We start from the raw sequence: 23,514 nt of genomic DNA on the forward strand, positions 1-23,514 counted from the left end.
TGTGCGCGGATGAATGTTTATATGTAAATAAAAGCCTACATTAAATTTGTTCAGGGTAAAGCAATCATGTCTCTTCAGAAAATTTGACTAAACCACAAATGATAGCTGCACAGATCTCAGACTGCCTGGCGAACATCTCAGCATAGATGAAAGAACATCACCCAACCTAGGGCCGGTTCATGCAGAACGCGTTATGTCAAGATGCTGGCCAGTGGAATGAAAAAAAGCTCCTAGAGAAAGGTCTAGAGATGCGTTTCTTAAAGTTGAATTTATTTTAACTTGAGTGCCACCTTTTTAGAATGCCGTGTCATGCTCGAAATGCTCCAAATAACGTGAGCGCAATGGTTAAAGACATCCGTCTAGCGTGTGTTTACATTGATAAACAATGGAAGAGTAGTGCAGTGGAATGGAAAAACATGTTCTGATAAACTTTGAACGGCCCCTAAGACAGAGCTTCTCATCTTCCCAGACACTCCTTCACTCCTACCATCCAGCTAGGTTCATCCATGATAATCCCATTGAGTTCGGCCAGGAATCTTGGGGTAATCCTTGATGATCAGCTGACCTTTTAAGATCACATCGCAAAAACAGCACGAACATACAGGTTTGCACTGAACAACATTAGGAGACCTTCAGACTGACTGCAGAAGGTCTGGACTTCATTGCAGCCTTTATTGGCCAAGGACCACCCAAGAGGACGTTTGACTGACATGTAACGCAACCAATCACAGTTCATTTTGTTCAACGTCATGTTTAGGGACGTGAAAATGTAAAGTCGATGTCCCTACAATAACAGACCAGCGTGCATCTAATAAATTATTAATTTTAGAAAGTTGTTCAAGTTTACTGCAACAGTGGAGCCACAAACTTCACATACTTTAGAAACTTCAGCGCTTAGTTGATTCTGGTAAGCGCTAATAGCCACAGTCATAAACTAGACCGCGTTCTTCTTCTACGAGGGGGTTTGGTGTCACAGCATTTGTTTCCATGCAGACCGTTAAAGAACGGTCCACGTGTCTCCCGTACCAGATGACGACTTCGAAAATCCCGAAATGTTTCCAGTTGAGTGTCCCATATGCATCAGACATTCAGCCAACGGTCTATGGGCGTGACATCTGAGGCTGAGACTAGGCCCTTCTTAACAAAGCATGCAACATAGATTCTTAACCAGGCCCCCATTTCTAAATTCCATTGTAATACCTTCTAGCTGGACTTCTAACACGTGCAATCAAACCTCCACAAATTATTCTAAACGCAGCAGCATGCCTTGTCTTCAATGAGCCCAAGAGAGCTCACGTCACACCTCTGTATCTCTTTGCACTGGCTTCCGGTTGCAGCTCGCATCAAGTTCAAGATATCCGCGCTTGCCGACAGAACAGGGCTCTGCACCATCATACCTCCACTCTCTCTTACGAGTCTACATAACCTCCAGAAGCCTGCAATCGGTAAATGAGCAGCAGCTTGTGGTTCCATCGCAGAGAGGCAAAAAAAAATCACTCTTCATTCACTGTTCTATACTAACCGCAAATGTACAGCTGAATCCCTCACAAAATATCTCTATGCTCTCATTATTTGTTAATCCTTTCCTGTTCTAGCTATTTTGAACAATGACTGGAACATTATTTTACTGGCACTTCTCGTGTTTATTGACAGTGACAATTTGGATAAAAGTGTCTGCTAAATGAATGAAAGTGTAAGATCTTGTTTTCAAGGAAAGCATACTTATTTGTATCATACTATTATGCAAAAGTAGCAAATTCTCTATTTTGCATTATCTCTGATGTCAGGTTGTGTCGTGCGAGTGTCGTGTCATGTGGTGGAGATGTATATAAATGACTGTGGTGGTCTCTCCAGCAGCATCTTGTCAAGATGAATACAGCATACAGCCTGTTGCTCTCAGTGGCTTTGACAAGCTTGACACTGACAGGTTTGTAAAATCATGCTTTACTGATGATAAAATAACTGAACTTTTTCCAGGTTAACCCAAACTTGTATCTTCATTGGTTTAGGAACATTTGGAGCTGATATCATCAATGGCAAAAACGTCAAGAAGAACTCCATGCTTTACATGGCATCAGTTCAGATTGAAGGAAAACACAGATGTGGAGGATTCCTGATCGACCCGAGCTACGTGATGACAGCCGCACACTGCGATGAAATGTAAGATGTTAGTTGGCCTACTGTTAAAATGGGATATTTTCAACAAATCTGTTCACTAATCTGCAATTATGATCATGTTAAAGAGGCGACATGACTGTGATCTTGGGCACCCACAACATCAGTCCACAGCAGGCGAATCTGAGAAGATATACAGTGCAACATAAACATAAGCACCCATCTTTCAAAGACCCAAAAAATGGCTCTGACATCATGCTTCTCAAGGTACAATATTTCATAAAATAATTGTTATAATTTAAATAAAATTAAAATATTTAATTATAAATTACTTTAAAATTAAAGTGTATAATTTAGCATGCAAATCAAAATATTAACTAATTTATATATAATAAATTATCCATTTATTATTTACTTATACATTAAATGTATAATTAAATATTTTTCATTTTTTAGAATTTAATTATTTATATGTTAATTATAAAGTAAATACAAAATGTATTATTAAATATTTTTCATTTTATTTTAGATTTTATAATAACATTATGTTAATGATAATAAATGATAGTTTATAATTAAAATATAAATGTAAGTCATTTTAATAAACATACCATTAATGGTAATCATGAAGACCATACTTTTCTTGTGTGAAATTCTAGCTGTCCAAGAAGCTGAAAATCGGCAGAAGCGTGAAAACCATCGAAATCCCAAGCAAAATCCCCAAAAAACCACTGAAGCCTAATTCCAAGTGCCAGGTGGCTGGATGGGGTAAAAAAACTAAACGGCAAAAAGTAGTGAATGATCTTTTGGTGACAGATGTGTTGACTATCAACTTCACAACCTGCCAGACGATGTTGAAAGAAATGAAAGATCCACTCCCAGACAACGTCCTGTGCTCTCGGGGTTCCGAGACAAACACTTGTGCTAGTGAGGTACGTTAACAGCAATATTGTAGGTTTATATGTTCATAATTTGTGAATTTTCTCATTCTTCAGAACTCAATAAAAATGTGATTGTAATCATTATCAAACATATTATTGCAGGGCGACTCGGGTGGACCGCTTGTGTGCAGTGGGAGGGCGGTGGGCATCGTCTCTTTGGAATGCTGTAACAACCAAAATGTTTCCAACATTTACACTGAAATTTCAAAATACACAGTATGGATCAAGAAGGTGATCAATGGAGGTGCCTGATGCCTTTGAAACAGAACTTATTGTTGTACAGTTCACTAAACTCAACTTTTATGGTGATGTGAACGCTACATGTCAAACATTTTCAATAAAAGCAAGAAAAGAAGAATAAAAACTCAATAAGCAATGACTCTGCATTTCTTTGGTTGCTACTTCACAGAGAGCGAAACCATTCTGGGGCTGTTTGATACTCAACCACAGTTAAAGTTCACCTCCATCACCACATCCTATAAATTACACAACAAGATTTTTTTAAACAAAAATAGATGCAGCGCTGGGAAAAAAAGTTGTACACATACTCTCCAACAAAAAAAATTAATGTAATTTTTAAGCTTTGTTTAAAAAGTCCTGAAGACACGAGCAATCGATTTGTCAAGGTGTATAAAAAGTCATTCAGTCATCCGAAGTCATTCAGTCTCATTTTGCAGTGTCTTATATGCTCACAAAAACATTGTTGGTGCATGAGGCAGCTGAAAAAAAAGAAGAAACTGCTTCTGAAAAAGTTCTCATCATTCGTTGTATTTCCTTAGGTTTAAAACAGACAATGTAGGCCATGATGCACAAAAACCACAAACCTTGTATTTCTTTCCCCCATGCTCTATTAATTTAACATGTTCTGGTAATACAACCTATGTGGCCACAGAAAAACTTTCCAAATGAGTCAAGACCTGCAGAAAGGAGTTGGGTCCATCTTGACACAAATCCATCATCACTCTGTGGTAAAACTGAAAAGTGTAATGCTTTTATGTGGTCAACAGATCGTTTCAAAGACTAACTTCCATAGTCTTGTAAACAATATGTTTAAAAAATGACCTATGTATAGCAAACACATTCACACAGAAGAACTACATCCATCAAAATATTTGACATGATTTATTTTACATCTGACAGAGCAACATGGGATTATAAACTATACAAAACTCAGTTGCAGTCAATTTGTGTCTATAAAAGGTGAATTTCGATTCCAGAAGGCCAGAACAGACCATTTCCAGGAAGAGATTTCTCAAATAAATAAAAGAGCTCAATAACAATATACATATAGAACACGCTTATATTTTTATCTTCAAATTAGGGTTCATCTTGAAGCTTTATGACTTCAAGATTAATACGTTTCTGTTATTTATGTAACTGAAATCACATGCACAAAAAAAAGTGAAAATTGTGGTTTATACCATTATAATTTTCATATTTGAATTTTACAAATCTAATTGTTGTTCCTCAAAACTTAACGGAATTCAGTTCGACGTATATGAGGGTGAAGCGCTTCTCGACGTGTGCAAGTCTTCTCAGCCGCTGACATTTTTCAACATCTAAATGCTCATTTTGAATGGTCTTTAACATATTGCAGGCCTTGTTTGGTGTAGTCACTAACTGTGGAAGGAGCAACTGATAGGGCGTGGATAGACTTCTTGACCCCTGTGTGAAAAAAACGGAGCGATTACAAGACTACAGTATATTCATATATGTGGTAAAAACTGATTATATATAAAAAATTTTCCACCAAAAAAAAAAACATTATTTACCCAAGTTCCATGCATCCAGTGGGGAGAACTCAATTTTGGGCGTGGCAGGAAGCTAAAATATTGCAATAAAAATATTACAACAAAGTGACTTGAAATAACACAGAATAATACTACACAAATGCCACCATAAGAAGTTTTCTGGATAGCATTATACTTGCGTTACAAAACTACATATTCACTTCCGTTCAAAAGTCTATGGTTGTATGATTTTTTTAAATGTTTTTGAATGTGTACCTCAATTACCTGCATTAATCTGATAAAAAAAAAAAAAAAAAAAAAAAAAAAACTGTATAAACAGTAAAATTGTGAAATATTTTCTATTTGAATGCATTTTAAAACATAATTTATTCCTGTGATGGCAAAACTGAATTTTCAGCAGCATTACTCCAGTCTTCAGTGTCACATGATCCTTCAGAAATCATTCTAATATGCTGATTTGCTGCTCAAGAAACATTTTTTATTATTGTCAATGTTGAAAACAATTGTACTGTTTAATATTTTTGTAGAAACCATGAAACTTACAGGATTCTCCGATTAATAGAAAGTTCAAAAGAACAGCATTTATTTGAAAGAGAAATCCTTGTAACATTATAAGGTCTTTACTGTCATCTTTGATTTTGCCTTGCTGAAGATAAGTATTCCTTTTTTTTTTTTTTTTTTTTTTAACCATCTTACCAATCTTAAACTTTTGATCTAGTGTATTCTCTTTCCTGCTCACGTATTTGCAAATAAATGTGTTAGGTTGGTTAGGTTTAAGTTGGTACTAGAGATGTAACAATATTATCAATTTCGTGGTATCGCGATAGCAAAATTGTCTCAATATTATCGTGGTCACATGACTGTATGAAACAATACATCTTCCGGGCAAAAAGTGTAGTTTTTTCAGCCTGGTTTCAAAAACGGTTCAGGTGTGATGGGTGGGTGAAGTGCCAGGAGCGTATCCTTTATTCTTATAGTTTATTATTCAGATATAAACACTGATGTCTACGTTACTGATCAAAATAGAATAAATCACACTTTTTAAAGTAACTGGGTGCTTCAAATAACGACTGTATCGCCACTAGGTGGCAACAAATTACTGTTAAAAATGTGCTATTGCTACATCATTCTTTCAGAAACAAGGGAAGTCTTGATGAATCCAAAATATTCTGTTTCACCTGGCTGGATCCTACATGTGTTCAAGCATCTTATTTGTGTTGAATTTGTGGTAACATTTTACAATAAGGTTCATTAGTTAAACATTAGTTAATGTATTAACTAACATGATCTAACCATGAGCAATACATTTGTTACTGTATATCTTTGTTAACCTTAATTAATAAAAACACAGCTGTTCATAATTTGATCATTTTACTTCACAGTGCACTAATGTTAAAGAGGGGGGGGGGGGGGTCTAATGCTATTTCATGCATTCTGACTTATTTACACTGTTAAAGAGTTGCATTCTCATGCTAAACATGGACTAAGTTTCAAAACACGAGTTGGATGTATGACAGAGTATGTCTGTGACAAATACACTACTTCTGGTTTTGGACCAGGTTTCAGAGAGTTTTTTTTTTTTTTTTTTCAAGTGTGTCCTGTATGACATCAAAAGAGAGCGGAATTCCTTGTATAGGCACTTCTCCCTGATAAGCATACACACACATCACCCAGAGCGAGAGAAAGAGCACGCCCATCAGTGCGTTTCGTTCAGGATACGGAAGCCAAGATTTTTCAACAATGGCTGTGTCCTAATTCAGGGGCTGCACCCTTTGAAGGCTGCAAACATCATCAATGCAGTCTCATTTAAGAAAAATAACTGTTAGATTGCAATGTAAGAAAGAAATTACAGTATTTTACACCTCACAATGAATATCATTAAATTTTACTATGGTTACTTTTCTTAAATATGACATCCTTGATGAAGTATTCAGCCTTCAAATGCGACCTCCGAAGGACGCATTCTCCGAAATGAGAAATGAGCTCCTGTCAACAAAGGAGTGTGTTTTGGTTGTGAGGGAAAGATTACCTTTTCAGCTTCCCAAAGAACCCAGCGTTAAGGGAACAGAGGATGAAGTTTGCTGTTGCGAGGCAGCAACGGCGTTGTGCACTTATGTTTGTTTGTTCCCAGGATTTCGGTTATGAATACTTTGTAAACAAGTCCCAGTTCGGCGCTGGATTTGCAGATCCAGCACCGAACTGAGTAAAGCTGCATCAGGTGTCTGTGTTTTGTTGGCAATTGGCGCGCTTGAGATCTCTATGCAGAAGCTACACGCTTGGACAATTTAGCCACGGCACTGAGGGCAGACACACCTCCAGGATCTCGGCTTTTTTCGGAAAGACTCGGTTTAGCGTATCTATCTTTTATAAATGTGACAAAACTAAAGACTTTTCGGAGATATGAAGGACGCATTGTTACTCTATGTGTACTCAAGATTAACATGAGAGAGAAACTGTGAACAGTTTCAGTACTTTTCGTACCTCAAAGCCAAAGTACTTCATCCACTCCTCCACAGCAGGTGGGATGGCTGCTTTAGCTCGGCCTAAGGCAACAGATCCTTGCTCGCTGCCTCCAAGAAGTCCTGAATCATATGCCACATATAGGGCTCCTCCTGCAATGGTCACTTTTGTGGCAAACCTAAGATATACATAACAATTCAGTTATTCAAAGTCACATTGAGAAGATGTTTGTTTTTATGACACCAACTATGTGATAATTTCGATTCGACTCGCATCCAAAACAAAACACCAACATTTAACATATACACTGTTAAAATTCATGCTGAACATTTATATTAGAATATGCATATTTATGTTAGAATATGAAAATTAGCATGCTAGCTATCCTTAAACTGTAAAATTAAGACAGCTACTCAAATACATAATTTAAGTAATATAAATATATATACAAAACTATACAAAACATTATAATGCACAAAATATGCCAACAACATAACTCTTAAGCCCAACCAGACACTTGTAAGCTAACTGCTAATTAGCTCCATATACAACAACGCAATGACACTTTACTTACTTGACTACAGGCAAAATCTTGGCAGCCATGGTCTTAAAAGCAATAGTATGTTAAAAAGTACAAAACTGTGAAACAAAACCCTATTTCACTAAATAATTTGCTCTATCTTGACAGCGAATTCCACTGACAAGGGCATTTGCACTAGCAGAATCAACTGCAGGCAATAAAGTTGGTTTTGAATGCCTTAAGACGTTCGCAATCCGCACATTCGACAACAATAAACAAAGTATATAAATATATTATTTGTGTTTTTGTCATTAATAAAAATAAATAATAGTAAATGAATAATTAAATAAAAGCACACGGTTGCTAGTGTTGATAGACGACTTGGTTTTATTTATTTGTTGAATGTGCCGCCAAGACAACTTCATGCACTTGCTGTCAGCCGCTGTTTCAGTATTATTAATCGTATTAATCATTAAAAAATATTTAATTTAATGTGATATTATGATTTTGTGTTAACGGAATATCTTTCAACGTCATCGTCTAGTAACTCAATCGCTTTGCAGAAGTTACTGAAAATTAATCCTTAATCATGACTTTCGGTTCTATTTCCTTGACAGTTAAAGAAAAAAAATATAAACACAAAAAACAACAACACAATTAAAATAATACTGACAATACAAAATAAAAATAATTGTTAATTCCACAATAACACTATTTTATAGAACATACAATGTGCGTTTATTGCTCTGAAGATTACGCTTAAATCGCTTTGTACTTTGGTTTGGCTCCGCCTGTCTGACAAAAGTAGGAATTATACGATCCGGTTCTGCAGGTTCTTTGGTTATGTAGACTGACTTTTGACAGTTGATCGTATAAGTTCACGTTTCTGTAAGCTTTGCTGCCGCATCCTCCACAGTTTTACTCAAATGAAGCTGTATGCCAAGTTACTGTGCAGCTTAAGCGTCGCTTTCATTGCGGTTCGATGGAGTGCTTCGCCGTTTAATGAGGGTGAGTTGAACGGCCGCCTTTCTGTTTATCTATGTGCTGTAATAAAATGTAATATTCATTGGCTAGCCTATAATAGCTGATTAAAGTCATGTGCAAGACCCGTGACAAGTCAGTCCAGGATTTAGGAGGAAGAAATATTTTTCTTTGCCCCTTTTTTATGGCAATATTTGTGCGCCTAATTGTAAACAGTTATGCTATTTTAAGATATAGCTATTTGCACTTATGCAGACTAGGCCTATTATTTTATTTACCTTGCTGTTGAGACAGTCTGCTCTCTCTTGTATTAGGTAAAATAATAATAATTCTGAAAAAAAATAAACCATTATTTTCCCTTTAAATTCTTTGAATATGTTCCTCAAAACCCAGTTGCCAAATATAAAGTTTTAATCGACAAAATAACTCAGAAATTTGATATTTATCCAATATACTGTAGTAAAGTGTTGTTTGACGTCAGCAAAACCACACACAAAACAAAATTAACTGAAAAGTAGCCTACATCTGTCAGATTAAAACTAAAAAATGAAAATATGAAAAGTCATGCCATTCATTGTTATCTTTTTGTGTCACTTTGAGATATTAAAATCAGCTCTGTGTTGTGCAAGGCAAGATAACAGAGATTAGAAATGAAAAGAAATTATGTGAATAATGTCATTTTACTACTTAGAATAGTTTTTAAATTAAACTGCAAATTCTACATTTACATTTCACCATCATTTTAATATGTATAAGCAAGTGAGCAAGTGTGTTAAAAAAAGAAACATGAACCTACATGAACTCATACTGAACTGGCCCATTCATAACAATTTTAATATAGAGTTGATTATTGCACTTTATCTCCCGTTAGGGTCACTGAAAATTGATTTTCTCCAATTGACAACTCATGTGATAGATTTAATTGCCATCAACATGAACTTGCATGACTATTCAGACTAAAGTGCCACACAAATCACTACATATTTTCTTATATATATAAATACTGAACCAATTCCGTTACCAAATATCCCACCAAGAATCAGTTAAGGCTTTGGTTTGGCAGCCAACATTGACATTTATATAAATAAGCATCTCTGCCCCCAGGTTAACAGCTGTACCAAGGACATTGTTTTGCAGAGTGTTTGTCAGAGTACAGAGAGGCTATTGGAGAAGTTTCATATAACTTTCTATGGATGTGACTAATGGGAAAAACCATACATAAAATCTTTTAACAAATTGATATTGTGATAACCTAGAAAGCATAGAAAGCTGGCTTTGTCATGTGACCTTTACAACCATGAACATCAACTACACCATTATGGCATTAAGAGGCATTTTTATGTAATGACTATTATTTAGTCAACATTAAACTGTGATTTGTATGTTTTTAGAGTCTTTGAAAGGTGCCCGGGTGCTGGTGACCGGTGCCAGCACTGGCATCGGTGAGCAGTTGGCGTACCACTACGCCCGTTTAGGAGCTCAACTCATTATCACGGCGAGGAGAGGAAATGTCCTAGAAGAGGTCAATGGGGTTTTCTTCTTTCATTCAGCGTTTACATTTGATTCAAAGAGATCTGATTGTTTCAAAATGGTTCGTCTGACTGCAGGTTGTGCGCAAGTGTCAGGAAATGGGGGCTCAAAGGGCCTTTTTCATGCCTGCAGACATGGCGATCCCCTCCGATGCCGAGCGTGTGGTACAGTACACCATCGAACAGCTCGGGGGGCTGGATTTCCTGGTTCTGAACCACATCGGGCCCAGTCCATACGGAATGTGGAATGGAGACGTGGAGCACACGCGATGGCTGCTAGAGGTGTTGAATCACAATGAAAAAAAAAGTTTTTTCGACAATAGGGACTTCATAAAAGAATAGTTCACCCAAAAATTTGATTTCTATCATTATTAACTCGCCCTCATGTTGTTTCAAACCTGTATAATTGTCTTTCTTCCGTGGAACACAAAAGAAGATAGTTTGTATAATGTCCTGACTGCACTTTTTCATACAATGAAAGTGAATGGGGACCAAAAAGGATTTGGTTTCTTTGAACTATACCTGTTACTTTTTATCCCATATGGTAAAACTAACTGAAATATATGACTTGATTTGTCTTTCATTCATTATACACCCTCTTATAGGTGAATTTTCTCAGTTACCTACAGATGGCTCAGAAAGCTTTGCCGACTCTTGAAAAGAGTAAAGGATCGATAGTTGTTGTTTCCTCCCTTCTAGGTGATTATAATATGAAAATTTTTCTCACAGCTGTAGCTGCTTCAACAAACGAACAAATGCTGGAATAACTTCTGTTTTTCACAGGAAAACTATGCGGCCCCTTCGCTTTGCCGTATGCCGCAACTAAGTTTGCACTCAACGGTTTCTTTGGAGGCCTCCAGCATGAGCTAGCAATGCAAAAAAGCAATGTATCCATAACCATGTGCATACTTGGACTGATCGACACAGATAGCGCTATGGAGAAAATCAAGTAAGAACAAACTAACATCAATCTTTGGTGCTTTATGCTAATAAATTACAATTATTTAAAAGTTTAAAATAGTTAGCTTTTACCTAGTGGTGCTACCTCAGTACTAGTTAGGCTATAAAGTACAAATGGGCAGACAAAGTCATAAATAGCAGTTTTTCACTTACTTGTGTAACTCTTTTGTAACAATCCATATCATACAAGACTACTCAAGTTCCTGATAAAAGGCTCATTCTTCTTATCTCTGACGTGTTTAATGCAGAGGTTACATCAATATGACCGCCTACCCTGCACATGATGCCGCCCGGCACATCATCGAAGCTGGAGCATCTCGACAGTCTGAGACTTTTTACCCCTGGTACACCTACTACGCCTGTCTCTTCAGGGATTGGTTCCCCTACTTCAGAGATCAGGCGATTCAAAACTCCTACACATATAATCCATAAGTTAGTATGGAACTAATTACTGAAAGCTTACAGTTCCCTTGAAATCTATTTGTGGAGCAGAGCATTAGCGGTTAGTGCATGTGCTCTGACACAACAAGCCCTCGGGGGTTGCAGTTGTTGAACACCAAACATTTTATGTTTTAAACAAATTTTAAAGGTTGACTAAAGTGATTTATAGTACACCATCAATGAATTATTGCTGCTACGAGGTTTAAAAAAGTTTAAACCTTGTTCATTTTACTATGTCCACAACTGTATGCACATTTTTGGAAGAAACTCTTAAGTAATTGTTTGTAAAATCTGAAATCATTAACATTTTTCCTCTATGACTGCAAAGCACTGTGAACTTACCTCATGTTTTCTTATCAGTGACTTACTATCTACCTGACCTATTGCTGATGCTTATATTTGGTATCAGACTTGACAATAAAGACGTTCCACTAAATGCTTGCCGCTTGAGTTTCATTGCTGATAAAATTCAACATTTAGAGCTTACAACATTTGATAACGTGTATGATGTTGTTAAAGACAAAGAATAGGTTATATGCACGGTTACTTCCTGGTTGTCGTTAAACCAGCTCGAGCATTTCCGGTGAACTGTTAGCTGTTCATTCTGTAGTCGCTATACATGGACACAAAACCATCAATGGTTGACTTTTTAATGTTGTATTTATATTTTAATGCAGTTATCACATTTACCTAATTTGCCAATAAACCAGTTTTATAGATTGCAATAAAGACAAAGCTATTGGGATCATTTAAAAATGCACATTTTTTTCCCCAGCACTTCAAATGTTATTTTTAATGTGATGACTGATGACCACATTATTTGTTCATCCTTCTGAGATTATCCCCATTTTAAAACCGAACGTTTAAAAATGTATGAAATTCAACATTTGCTAGAAAACACTTATTTAAAAATAAAAAAGACAATAATTAGCACTTTAGCCAGCAGGTGGCAGCAAAGTAGCATTTATTTGTCACGTAAGCACACAGACACAAGATGTTAAGGATCCGAGCGCAGCGTTGTTTATTAAAGGGTAATCCAAAATCGTAATCCAGAACAGGCAAGGGTCAAAATCCAAGAAAACAGTCCACATAAACAGAAAGCCAGAGAACAGAAGTGAACGTAACAAAATATTACAAACCACAACCAAGGACAGAAACAACTGAGTATAAATAGACAGACACAAATGAGGAAACACAAAACAGCTGAGTGCAATGAAATGGGATAATGAGTCCGGGAAGTGTGTATGGGTAATGTAGTTCTGACAGGTGACAAATGGGTGAGAACAGTCTGGGTGGAGTGCCCTCTAGAGGCAGACAAGGGCACTCCCAGTAATGATCGTGACATTACCCCCCCCTCAAAGGAGCGGCTACCAGACGCTCCACCAGAAAAAACAAAACAAAACAAAAAACTCAGGAGGGAGGTGGACAGGAGGAGGATCAGGAGGAGGATCAGGGGGAGGGATGGCGGGCCAGGTCCAGAGTCCCCGACTGAGGGCCAGGGGGAAGCCGGAGGAACAGACCAGGCGGGTTCCAGCAGGTCTGGAGTCCTGGCTGATTGCCAGGGCGGCGCTGGAGGAACTGACCAAGCAGGCATCGGCAGGTCTGGAGTCCTGGCTGATTGCCAGGGCGGCGCTGGAGGAACTGACCAAGCAGGTTCCAGCGGTTCAGACGGCCTGGGCAGTGGCGGCAGGGCAGAAGGCTTGAATGGCGGCGGCAGGGCAGAAGACCTGGGCGGCGGCGGCGGCGGCAGGGCTGACCAAGGGTGCTCTGTGGCCATATCAGGGAGAGCGGGCAGCTCGGTGACGGCCTCCGTGGCCGTATCGGGGAGAGCGGGCAGCTCGGTGACGGCCTCCGTGGTCGTATCAGGGAGAGCGGGCAGCTCGGTGACGGCCTCCGTGGCCGTATCAGGGAGAGCGGGCAGCTCGGTGACGACCTCCGTGGCCGCATCAGGGAGAGCGGGCAGCCCGGTGACAGCCTCCTTGGCCATATCAGGGAGAGCAGGCAGCTCCGGGACAGCAGCGGGCTCGGGCTGCTCTGAGTGCATCCTCCAGGCATGGAAGACCGCCAAAACATAAAACGTGAGGACAGCCCTCTTGGCCATCACCGGACTGATAGGGAGAGCATGCAGGACTGGAGTGGACTCACTGGCTGGAACGGGCTCTGGAGTGAACTCACTGGCTGGAGTGGACTCACTGGCTGGAGCGGGCTCTGGAGTGGACTCACTGGCTGGAGCGGGCTCACTGGCTGGAACGGGCTCACTGGCTGGAGCGGGCTCTGGAGTGGACTCACTGGCTGGAGCGGACTCACTGGCTGGAGCGGGCTCACTGGCTGGAACGGGCTCACTGGCTGGAACGGACTCACTGGCTGGAGCGGGCTCACTGGCTGGAACGGGCTCACTGGCTGGAGCGGGCTCTGGAGTGGACTCACTGGCTGGAGCGGGCTCTGGAGTGGACTCACTGGCTGGAACGGACTCACTGGCTGGAGCGGGCTCACTGGCTGGAACGGATTCACTGGCTGGAGCGGGCTCTGGAGTGGACTCACTGACTGGAGCGGACTCACTGGCTGGAGCGGGCTCTAGAGTGGACTCACTGACTGGAGTGGACTCACTGGCTGGAGCGGACTCACTGACTGGAGCGGACTCACAGTAATGATCGTGACATTATTTGTGCATATATCAGCTATTTCCTCTATTCGTTTATCATTTCGTTTTTGACTAAATATTAAACATTATAAAATAACTAGGTTTAAAAATACATTTTGTCAATGTGAAGTATGAAATACTTTAAAAAAAATCGTAAGAAAAACAATAACTTTTCTTGTGAATAAATGATACAAAAAGGTAGCACCGCGCTTTCCCTTTATAATCACAGCAGCTGTCAGTGCAGCGCAAGATCAATGATTTCAGCACACTTGTAAAAACGCACATTTTATTCAATCAATTTCACATAAAAGTGTGAAAACTGATGGTCGAATTGATTTTAGCCGAGGAGGAACAATGAGGTACTTCTTCATCTTTTTGCTAAATGAATGCTATGCTATGCTATGCTATGCCTGACTATTTAAGTGACTATATTCTGATTATAAACTAAGTATTACACTACTGATGCTCAAGACACCAGCAAATGACATCTCACCGGAAGTTTTCGAGCTGGCTTATTTTAATGTGGAAGCTCTACAGAACGCTCCGTGCATAGCCGATTGCGTCGCGCACTATCTGTGTTGTTTTCGGCCGGTCACTAAAATAATTGAAAAAACAAATTAAAATAAGTCAAAAACGAACACAAAAACTGTGCTCTCTGTGGTCTGTGTCTTTAAATATACAGCTATTACACTGTTTCGAAAGAGTAACCAGAGATTGTATATAATGGGGAGATAAGAAGGTCTGTATCTCTTACCATTGAAGAAAGCGTAACAGCTATCTTAATCACGTGCGGCACCTCTCAGCCTATCATGTAATGGCAGTGACATCAGTCACAACATTCCCTCTGCCTTTTATCAAGCTAAAATCTACATATAGTTCCCAAAGAAAGTATTGTTTAGTGTAAAACATGCTGAAGATTGGCAAACAGGCTGTCCATTAATTAAACGATTAGCTATTTCCCCACAAAAGCTTTTTAATCAGCATAGTGAAGCCTCTCATCCATTGACTGAGCGTTAGCATTAGCCGTTACGCTTTTTTGGATAAAAGGCTGCAGGCTCGCTTTCCAGTGGCTTTGGAGTAACCATGACATTAAAGGGATTGATTTCTTTGCCCAGAGCATACCTCTTTACGCTATATAGGCTACTTACTGATGTTGCAACATACTGATGTTGTAACACAATATGTCCGGAAGAGGGCAGCAGTCTCTTGATAATAGCGACATAAAACATTTGTGAGTGAACGTGTGCCTCATTCACTGTTTGACCAGTAGGTGGATTGATTGTAAGACCGCCAAGAATCAAGATTAAGACTTTTCTCTTTTGAGTGAGTCCTTCATTAGAGAGATGCTCACATTAATTCCCTGCAATTACCAGGGTTGGGTCATAATATACTGAATTCAGCGAAGAGCTAGATGAACTGAAATGATGCCAGGCTGTATCAATTCTCATGTACTTGACTGGGTTTAAGAGGAAAAATCGAAGCCAGAACCGCCTCCTACTTAATTTGCACTGCCTTACGCATTACACATACGCTATCTCTTTTTACTCACACTTTCCCCTTCTTTCTCAGACACACACCCACACATGCCCGCATATACACACTCATGATGGGGCCTCCAGGGGGAAGGAGCCTGGGATAGCAGCCAGTAACACCTGCAACAGATTAGAGCTCCTAATGCTGAGCAATAAATCCCCCACCCTCTCCTGCATCACCATGAACATGAACTGCAAAACTATCTATCTATCTATCTATCTATCTATCTATCTATCTATCTATCTATCTATCTATCTATCCATCAGGACAAAAGTAGAGTTATTCGTAAAAGAACTGTTTGGATCTTTTCAATAAATCAGTTGATTCAGTTCACAAAGCTGGTTTGAATGATTAGTACACAAAAACTGGTCTATTCTCAAGTCAACACACTGTCTATTAGTCTATTATTACTTAGTTAGTCAGTCTGTTCTACTATATCTCCAAATTATCCATCTTTAAAACAAATTTTAAGAAACAAAACATAAACACTTCAATGTTTCTGAAAAGCAGTACTGCACATTTAATGGCTATCTTAAAGTTCAACCTCCAAAATCCAATCTTTCAACTTTCTATAAAGTCCCCAAATTACATCTGAATCTAGAAACAGCACTGCTGTTGTTCTGAGACAAGATTTTCTGTTCACTGTGAGTGAGACGGTATACTAGTCAAGCAGAGGGCGACTAGACGCTGGAGGGGGTGTTTGCAGTTTGATAAAAAGGGTGTGTTAGCCCACCCTCTAGCCTCCTAACCTCCCTCTCTCCGAGCTTTTCAGAAAGCACACAATGGTTGACACCTGTGTCCTTTCAGAGCGGCCACTGTTATTGTTTACACACTCGGCAGAGGGGAGGAAGAGGCCACAAGAGCTGTGAAGCAGGCCAAAGCCGCAGCCCTTTACCTCCCTCCTTCTAATTAGGACGCTTCACTCAGACCCAAACACACACACACACACACACACGAGGTGTATGAATAATAATTTCTGCACCAGTGGCAATGAAATTTAAAGGAATAGTTCAGTAAATGAATGTCTGATTCATGAAAAATTGTTCTTATGAATCAGTTGATCCAGTTTACAAAACCAGTCTGAATGATTTGTTCAGAAATCAGACTGATTCATTCTCGAGTTTAACTCATAGATGGATGGATGGATGGATATCTATTTATCTATCTATCTATCTGGACAAAATGTATAGGAACTGTTTATATAACTCAAATCTTTTCAGTGAGTCAGTTGATCTGTGAAAGTTAAAGGAATACTTTATAAATGAACGCCTGATTCATGAAAGAATGGTTCTTAATAGTCAAACCTTTTCAGTGAATCAGTTGATCTAGTTCACAAAAGCATTCTGAATGTTGTGTTCACAAATTAGACTGATTAATTCTATTTCTCTACACTATCTATAATGTACAGAAGTAGTGATCCCTGATTCATGAAAGAATTGTTCTTGTGAGTCGAATCTTTTCAGTGAATCAGTTGATCCAGGAAACAAAACCAGTCTGAATGGTTCCATCAACCCAGTGTCTATCTATTGCTATTCTGTTCTTTATAAGTTTGGAACAACATGGTGATGAGTGAATAATGACAGAATTTACTTTTGGCTGAACTATACATTTAAAAACATATTTTACTGGTTCAGGGCGAGTTTCCGGGAGGTGTTTGTACTTCAGTAGATGTGGCGAACAACAAAGGGTGTTTAGGTTTATTTGTTGTTTTTTCCAGCTTGCTACAGGAATCATTTGTGCGGTTGTCTGTTGGCTTGGCTTGTATTTGTGGTGATGTATTGATTAAATAATTAGGGGGAATCTCTCGTGGATCTGAATGTGTTTGCTGGTGTTATTTCGACATGACATGTTTTCGCCCTGTATCTGAGCTTAATGAAGTCCCATGCACAATTACGCATCTTTTTGTACCCTAGCCCTTCTCTTTCCTTTCTGTTTTGGGTGGCTCATGGGTGGTAGGGTGGGGGTTAGATGAATTCTTCTTTCTCTCCCTGTCTCTTTTTCTCTATAAAGGAGAGAAAGACCAATTAACAAAGGATAAGAAGTGAACCGTAAATACCCTCAACAAGGCCCAGCAAGAACAAGAACTGGCTTTCTCTCTCTATCTCTCTCTCTTTTCCCCCCATCTTCTATTCTCTCCACCTTTCACAAAGGGAAGGCTCGGAGCTTACAAAGTGCCAATTAACACTGAATGTTTGGCCCTTGCGCTTCCCTCCCGGAGCCGCTGACAGCGATGGTGTTTGGGTTAATACCGAAGGCCTGCAAAGAATTATAATTCTCCTCCTTCGCCCCTCCCCCATCCCTCCATCTCCCCCATCCTCAATCCCTTTATTTTGTTTCCAATGGGGTGGTTTTACAGTTCAATGCACGTTCAAAGGGTGATATAAGATGACTTTCCAAAGAATTTCGTTTGGAGCGGTGCGGGGCAGGGTAGGGGTTGCCATTGCGGTGGGATGATCGGATAAAGGACGGCAATTGAAAAAAAAAATTCAGACAGACAACGAGGCTTCCTTTAGTTAGTGGTGTTTGGCATGCATTATGGATTTGAAGAAAAAACAATCTCTAAGGAGTTTTAATTTACTGAAAAAGTTTGTTATTGAGGGGTTGGAACTGTCAATGAAAGTGAGACAAAAAATGCACATCATGACAATAAAAAAACAATTCTAATTAAAACATACTGTTAAAGTCGCCATGAAACAGAAGTTGCAATAGTCTTTCTTCCCTATTGTGACACATATCCGAGTGAAATGGCTTCTCGAGCAAGAAAAAAAATGTAGAGCAGGACTTGATTTTGTTCATGGGGAATTGATTGGATGGTTGTGGTTTGCTATTGGTCGATCTCATGTGAGTGACAGGTTGTCCCGCCCTTGCAGGAGTAAACATCATCAGAGAAGCGATGTGTCTGGTTATTTTGATTAACTATTATTAAAAAAAAATATATTGCTGCAACATTCCATAAGAAAACAACAAGAATTGTCCATTTTGATTTCATGGTGACTTTAAAATTAAAAATAACATTAAGAATAAAAAATGAATAACTGAAGCATAAAGAATTCACAATATTGTATTACAATTGTGTATACTATAGCATTATTTAATGAGCTAAAGTTTTCACAACGAGTACAGTTTTGACATTTTTTGTTAATTTTGACAAGTTTAAATTGATATAAGTGGTTGAATATTTTAATTCTGCACGTTCTCATCAACTAGTCTGAGTAAAACTTACTAAAATCAAAGAATATGACATTATGATTTTATTGACTATTTTTGAAGGATATTTTGGTCAAGAGACAAAAACACTGACTAAAACAAAAGCTGAAAGACTGAGCACCATAGTAACCATACAGCAATGATGGCAAATATGAATAAAACACAGGCATGCTCAGCAAAAGCACATGCATACCGGAGGCCCATGCTGGTTTGGGTCGTTTCATAGACCGTATGGCAGTGACATGGCTGTTTCTCTTTGCATGGACTCATAAATCAGCAGGCTAAATAAAAGAGAGGGCAAATGGGGTTAAACCCTTGAACATCCCCACGTCTCCAGTCAGGACATTCTTCATAGTTAATGTGGGATCAGTTGATCATCAGTGAAGATCACAGTATAAAAGGAAAATGTGACCCCAAATTAACCTTGTCAAGTCCGAATCTAAATGTATGACATTTTGCTGATGACAGTGAACTACAGAGTCTGTAATTGTGATCGTGTCAAAAAATGAGGACAATTAGCCTACTTTAGGTTAAACTTTATCAGGTGAATATAATGTAGAGCACCACAAAACTGTAAAACAAATGTGGGACTTTTCAATGAGATACTCGCATACTGGTAAATCATAAAGGGGCCCTATTATGCCCTTTTTCAAAGTCTTGATTTTGTTTTTGGTGTCTACTATAGGTTTCTATGCTTGATTTGTCCAAAAACACATTATTTTTCACATATTTAACATTGTTGCAGCACCTCTCTTCCCGGTCTGTCAGTTAACGCTCTGTTTAGTTCCTGTCTCTATGAAGCCCCTCCTTCCAAAAAGCACAATGTGCTCTAATTGGTCCTCTGGATCAGTGCGTTGGGATTGGTCAACTGCTTTGAGCAGTGTTTCGGAAATGCCATGCCCCTTACCATAAACGTGAGTTTCAACACACTCAGCTTGGGCGCATATTATTTAAATGAGGAATATTGTGAAAGTGTTCGTTCCTGCAAAAGAAAACTCAATACTATAATCGTCATTTCAGGAGTTCAGAAACAGTGCTTACTGATATTGTGAGTAACTCCCTTAGGTGTGGACTTAATTTCTTTGCAGACCTTTGTTCATGCTCAATCAGCACACTAAACAAAGTTGAAAATGAAAAAAAAGTCCCTTTTGAAACAATCTGCTCAATGAATAAATGTAAACAATCTCATACATGCAATTTTAAACTAGTAGCAATAGTCTTATAGCATATGATGGAAAAACTGGATTCAGTGCTGGCTTCAAAGAGACATAATGTGCATTTTCCCCTCCTCTTGCATCTGTTTTCATGCCGGGGTGGAATTTCCCAAGTGTGTGTCGTGTGAAGCGCAGTGTCTGCCTGTCTGAGGCCTAGCTGACCTCTTCAGATAGGTGAGCAGAAGTTAGAAAGAGGCAGAGAGAAAGACAAACCAACAGACAGAGAAAGAGTTTGGTCGACAAGTGTTGTTTGGTGCAGTGACTCATGAGGCAGTATAGAGGGATGATGTGAAGGTCAGGCAGAGAAGAGAGAGTAGAGGGAGCTCACAAAGACTGTCAAGAACAGGTTCAGATCAAAGAAAAAAATATTTTGCATACAGGAAAAAGAAAGTCATATATACACTAAGTTTGGGGTTGGTATATGTTTTAATGTTTTTTGAAAGACGTATTTTATGCTCACCAAGGCTGCATTTATTTGATCAAAACAGTGACAACAATGATATTGTAAAATATATTTAAATTTTGAATAACTGTTTTAATGTATTTTAAAACAATGAGTATGTAATGTAAGTAAAGGCAAATCAATGGCTACCTTTGATTTTCTGCTCAAGAAACATTTCTTATTATCAATGTTGAAAACAGTTGTGCTGCTTAAAGGATTAGTTCACTTTTAAATAAACTTTTGCTGATAATTTACTCACCCCCATGTCATCCAAGATGTCCATGTCTTTCTTTCTTCAGTCGAAAAGAAATTAAGGTTTTTGATGAAAACATTCCAGGATTTTTCTCCATATAATGGACTTCAATGGGCACCAAACGGTTCAAGGTCCAAATGACAGTTTCAGTGCAGCTTCAAAGGGCTTTAAACGATACCAGACAAGGAATAAGGGTCTTATCTAGCGAAACGATCCGTCATTTAAAAAAATAAAATAAAAAAGTTTACGTTTTATAAGCACAAATGCTCACCTTGCTTCTGCGATGCGCGTTCGTGACGTCACGTAATACGCAATTACGTTGAAAAGGTCACGCTTGACGTAGGCGGAAGTACCGAGTCAGTGTTTACAAGTTGAACGTGCAAATCCTAAGTCAAACGCCATTTACAAAAAAAGGTAAAACAACTAAAGGTTCTTCCATCCTGTGTTGTCAGTGCCATCAGACTGTCATACCCTTCTCCATCAGAACAAAAACACCTCTAAAACGCTGTTGCTCAGTAACGGTGGAAATCCATTTTGTCCGGGTAATGCAGCGAGATGGAAACAGGGACTCACTGACTGATTCTAATGGCGGGATTGAAATGGTCCAGTCGTGGCAGCACTGAGATTCTTCCTCTGTTGGCAATGGTTGGTATTTGCCACATGTGCACCACCACGTCTCGTTAGATCTTCGTCTGCCCGATGCTTGAGAGGTGTGTGTCGCCGCAGCAGTCTCTTCCATCTGCCTAATTTCTTTCTCTGTGTATTCCGGTTCAAAAAGGTAGCGCAGGGCGAAAAACTCCATCTCATCTTCTCCTCGAAGTTCAAAATCGTCCGACATTGTTGTTTTACCTTTTTTTGTAAACGGCGTTTGACTTACTCTGCATCCCAATGTGCATACTATCCACCCTATCCACCCTAAATAGTATTGAATATTACTAATGTTGCATACTATTTAGGATGTATAGTATGCACATTGAGACGCAGGCTTAGTATTTGCACGTTCAACTTGTAAACACTGACTCGGTACTTCCGCCTACGTCAAGCGGGATCTTTTCGTAATTGCGTATTACGTGACGTCACAAACGCGCATCGCAGAACAGAGCAAGACGAGCATTTGTGCTTATGAAACTTAAACTTCTTTATTATTTTTTTTTAAATGACGGATCGTTTCGCTAGATAAGACCCTTATTCATCGTCTGGTATCATTTAAAGCCCTTTGAAGCTGCACTGAAACTGTCATTTGGACCTTGAACCATTTGGTGCCCATTGAAGTCCATTATATGGAGAAGAATCCTGGAATGTTTTCATCAAAAACCTTATTTTTTTTTCGACTGAAGAAAGAAAGACATGGACATCTTGGATGACATGGGGGTGAGTAAATTATCAGCAAAAGTTTATTTAAAAGTGAACTAATCCTTTAAAGGGTTAGTTTACCCAAAAATTAAATTTCTGTCATTAATTACTCATGTCATTCCACACCTGTAAGACCTTTGTTTATCTTCGGAACACAAATTAAATTATTTTGATGAAATCTGAGAGTTTTTTTATCCTCCATTAAAAGCAACGAAGTTACCACATTCAATGTCCAAAAAAGTAGTAAAAACATTGTTAAAATAGTCAACGTGACTACAGTGGTTCAACCTTAAAGTATTAGTTCAATTTGAAATGAAAATTAGCCCAAGCTTTACTCACCCTCAAGCTATCCTGGTGTATATGACTTTCTTGTTTCTGACGAAGACAATCGGAGAAATATTAATAAATATCCTGACGCATCCAAGCTTTATAATGGCAGTGATAGGGTTCAATGAGTATGAGCTGAACAAAGTGCTTCCTATCCACATCCATCCATCATAAATGTACTCCACACGGCTCTGGAGTGTTAATAAAGGCCTTCTGAAGCGAAACGATGCGTTTGTGTAAAATAAATATCCATATTTAACAAGTTATGAAGTCAAATATCGAGCTTCTGCCAGACCGCCTTCTGTATTCAAGTTACGAAGAAAGTGTAAACTGGCGTCGCGTCAATTACACTTTTTCCGTAAGTTTAATAGGGAAGGCGCATGACGTAGCGTAAGCTTTGTGAACTGCAAGAGGTTTACACTTTCTGCGTACACTGAATACGGAAGGCGGTCTGACGGAAGCTAGATATTCAACTTAGTATTCGGCTCTGTATAGAGTGCCCCAGGGATGACGCGTTTTTGTAGGCCAACCCGGAAGTTAGCGGCGCACGGGTTCCCTCGACTGAAAGCCTATTCATTTTTCCCATAGACTTTTGGAAAATCGCAGAAAATAAGCTCTGTGTTTAACAAAGGGTTATGACACTTACACGTTTTGTCTATCAAGATAATCTTTACAAGTTAACACAACATTTAAAGATTTTGAAGCCTAAATAAAGTCGTCAGATATAAAAGGCTAACAGTAGGCTATAAACGGACTACAGCACACCATGGTCGCGGATCAACTTCGTCACCACCAAGCGTCCTCAAACTTTATTTAGAAAACAACTCTATTTAAAAACATGCTCAC

The 23,514-nt window shown here is 38.9% G+C and overlaps 3 protein-coding genes across 4 annotated transcripts; 2 read left to right on the forward strand and 1 right to left on the reverse strand.

The window, feature by feature from the left end:
- Positions 1-1,768: 1,768 nt before the first annotated feature.
- On the forward strand, positions 1,769-3,957 carry LOC125263769 (granzyme B-like). Its single transcript, XM_048182948.1, has 5 exons — positions 1,769-1,927; positions 2,010-2,160; positions 2,244-2,382; positions 2,775-3,047; positions 3,159-3,957. The coding sequence occupies exons 1-5, from the start codon at positions 1,870-1,872 to the stop codon at positions 3,306-3,308; spliced, it is 771 nt and encodes a 256-aa protein (XP_048038905.1). The 5' UTR covers positions 1,769-1,869; the 3' UTR covers positions 3,309-3,957.
- A 198-nt stretch (positions 3,958-4,155) lies between these two features.
- On the reverse strand, positions 4,156-8,026 carry micos13 (mitochondrial contact site and cristae organizing system subunit 13). 2 transcript variants are annotated; one of them, XM_048182950.1, is made up of 4 exons: positions 7,842-8,026; positions 7,289-7,445; positions 4,832-4,880; positions 4,156-4,724 (listed from the first exon to the last, which is right to left on the reverse strand). In XM_048182950.1, exons 1-4 carry the CDS (start codon positions 7,868-7,870, stop codon positions 4,624-4,626), a joined length of 336 nt encoding a protein of 111 aa, XP_048038907.1. In that variant the 5' UTR covers positions 7,871-8,026; the 3' UTR covers positions 4,156-4,623. The 2 variants fall into 2 exon arrangements, with proteins under 2 accessions (XP_048038907.1, XP_048038906.1); XM_048182949.1 differs by having other exon boundaries at positions 4,156-4,721; positions 4,829-4,880; positions 7,842-8,020.
- Positions 8,027-8,506: 480 nt separating this feature from the next.
- Positions 8,507-12,134, forward strand: hsd11b1la (hydroxysteroid (11-beta) dehydrogenase 1-like a). The gene is made up of 6 exons (XM_048182947.1): positions 8,507-8,795; positions 10,160-10,290; positions 10,376-10,579; positions 10,903-10,996; positions 11,081-11,246; positions 11,506-12,134. The coding sequence occupies exons 1-6, from the start codon at positions 8,714-8,716 to the stop codon at positions 11,687-11,689; spliced, it is 861 nt and encodes a 286-aa protein (XP_048038904.1). The 5' UTR covers positions 8,507-8,713; the 3' UTR covers positions 11,690-12,134.
- Positions 12,135-23,514: the final 11,380 nt, after the last annotated feature.

Source organism: Megalobrama amblycephala, linkage group LG2, assembly GCF_018812025.1.
Source record: "Megalobrama amblycephala isolate DHTTF-2021 linkage group LG2, ASM1881202v1, whole genome shotgun sequence".
NCBI lineage: Eukaryota > Metazoa > Chordata > Actinopteri > Cypriniformes > Xenocyprididae > Megalobrama > Megalobrama amblycephala.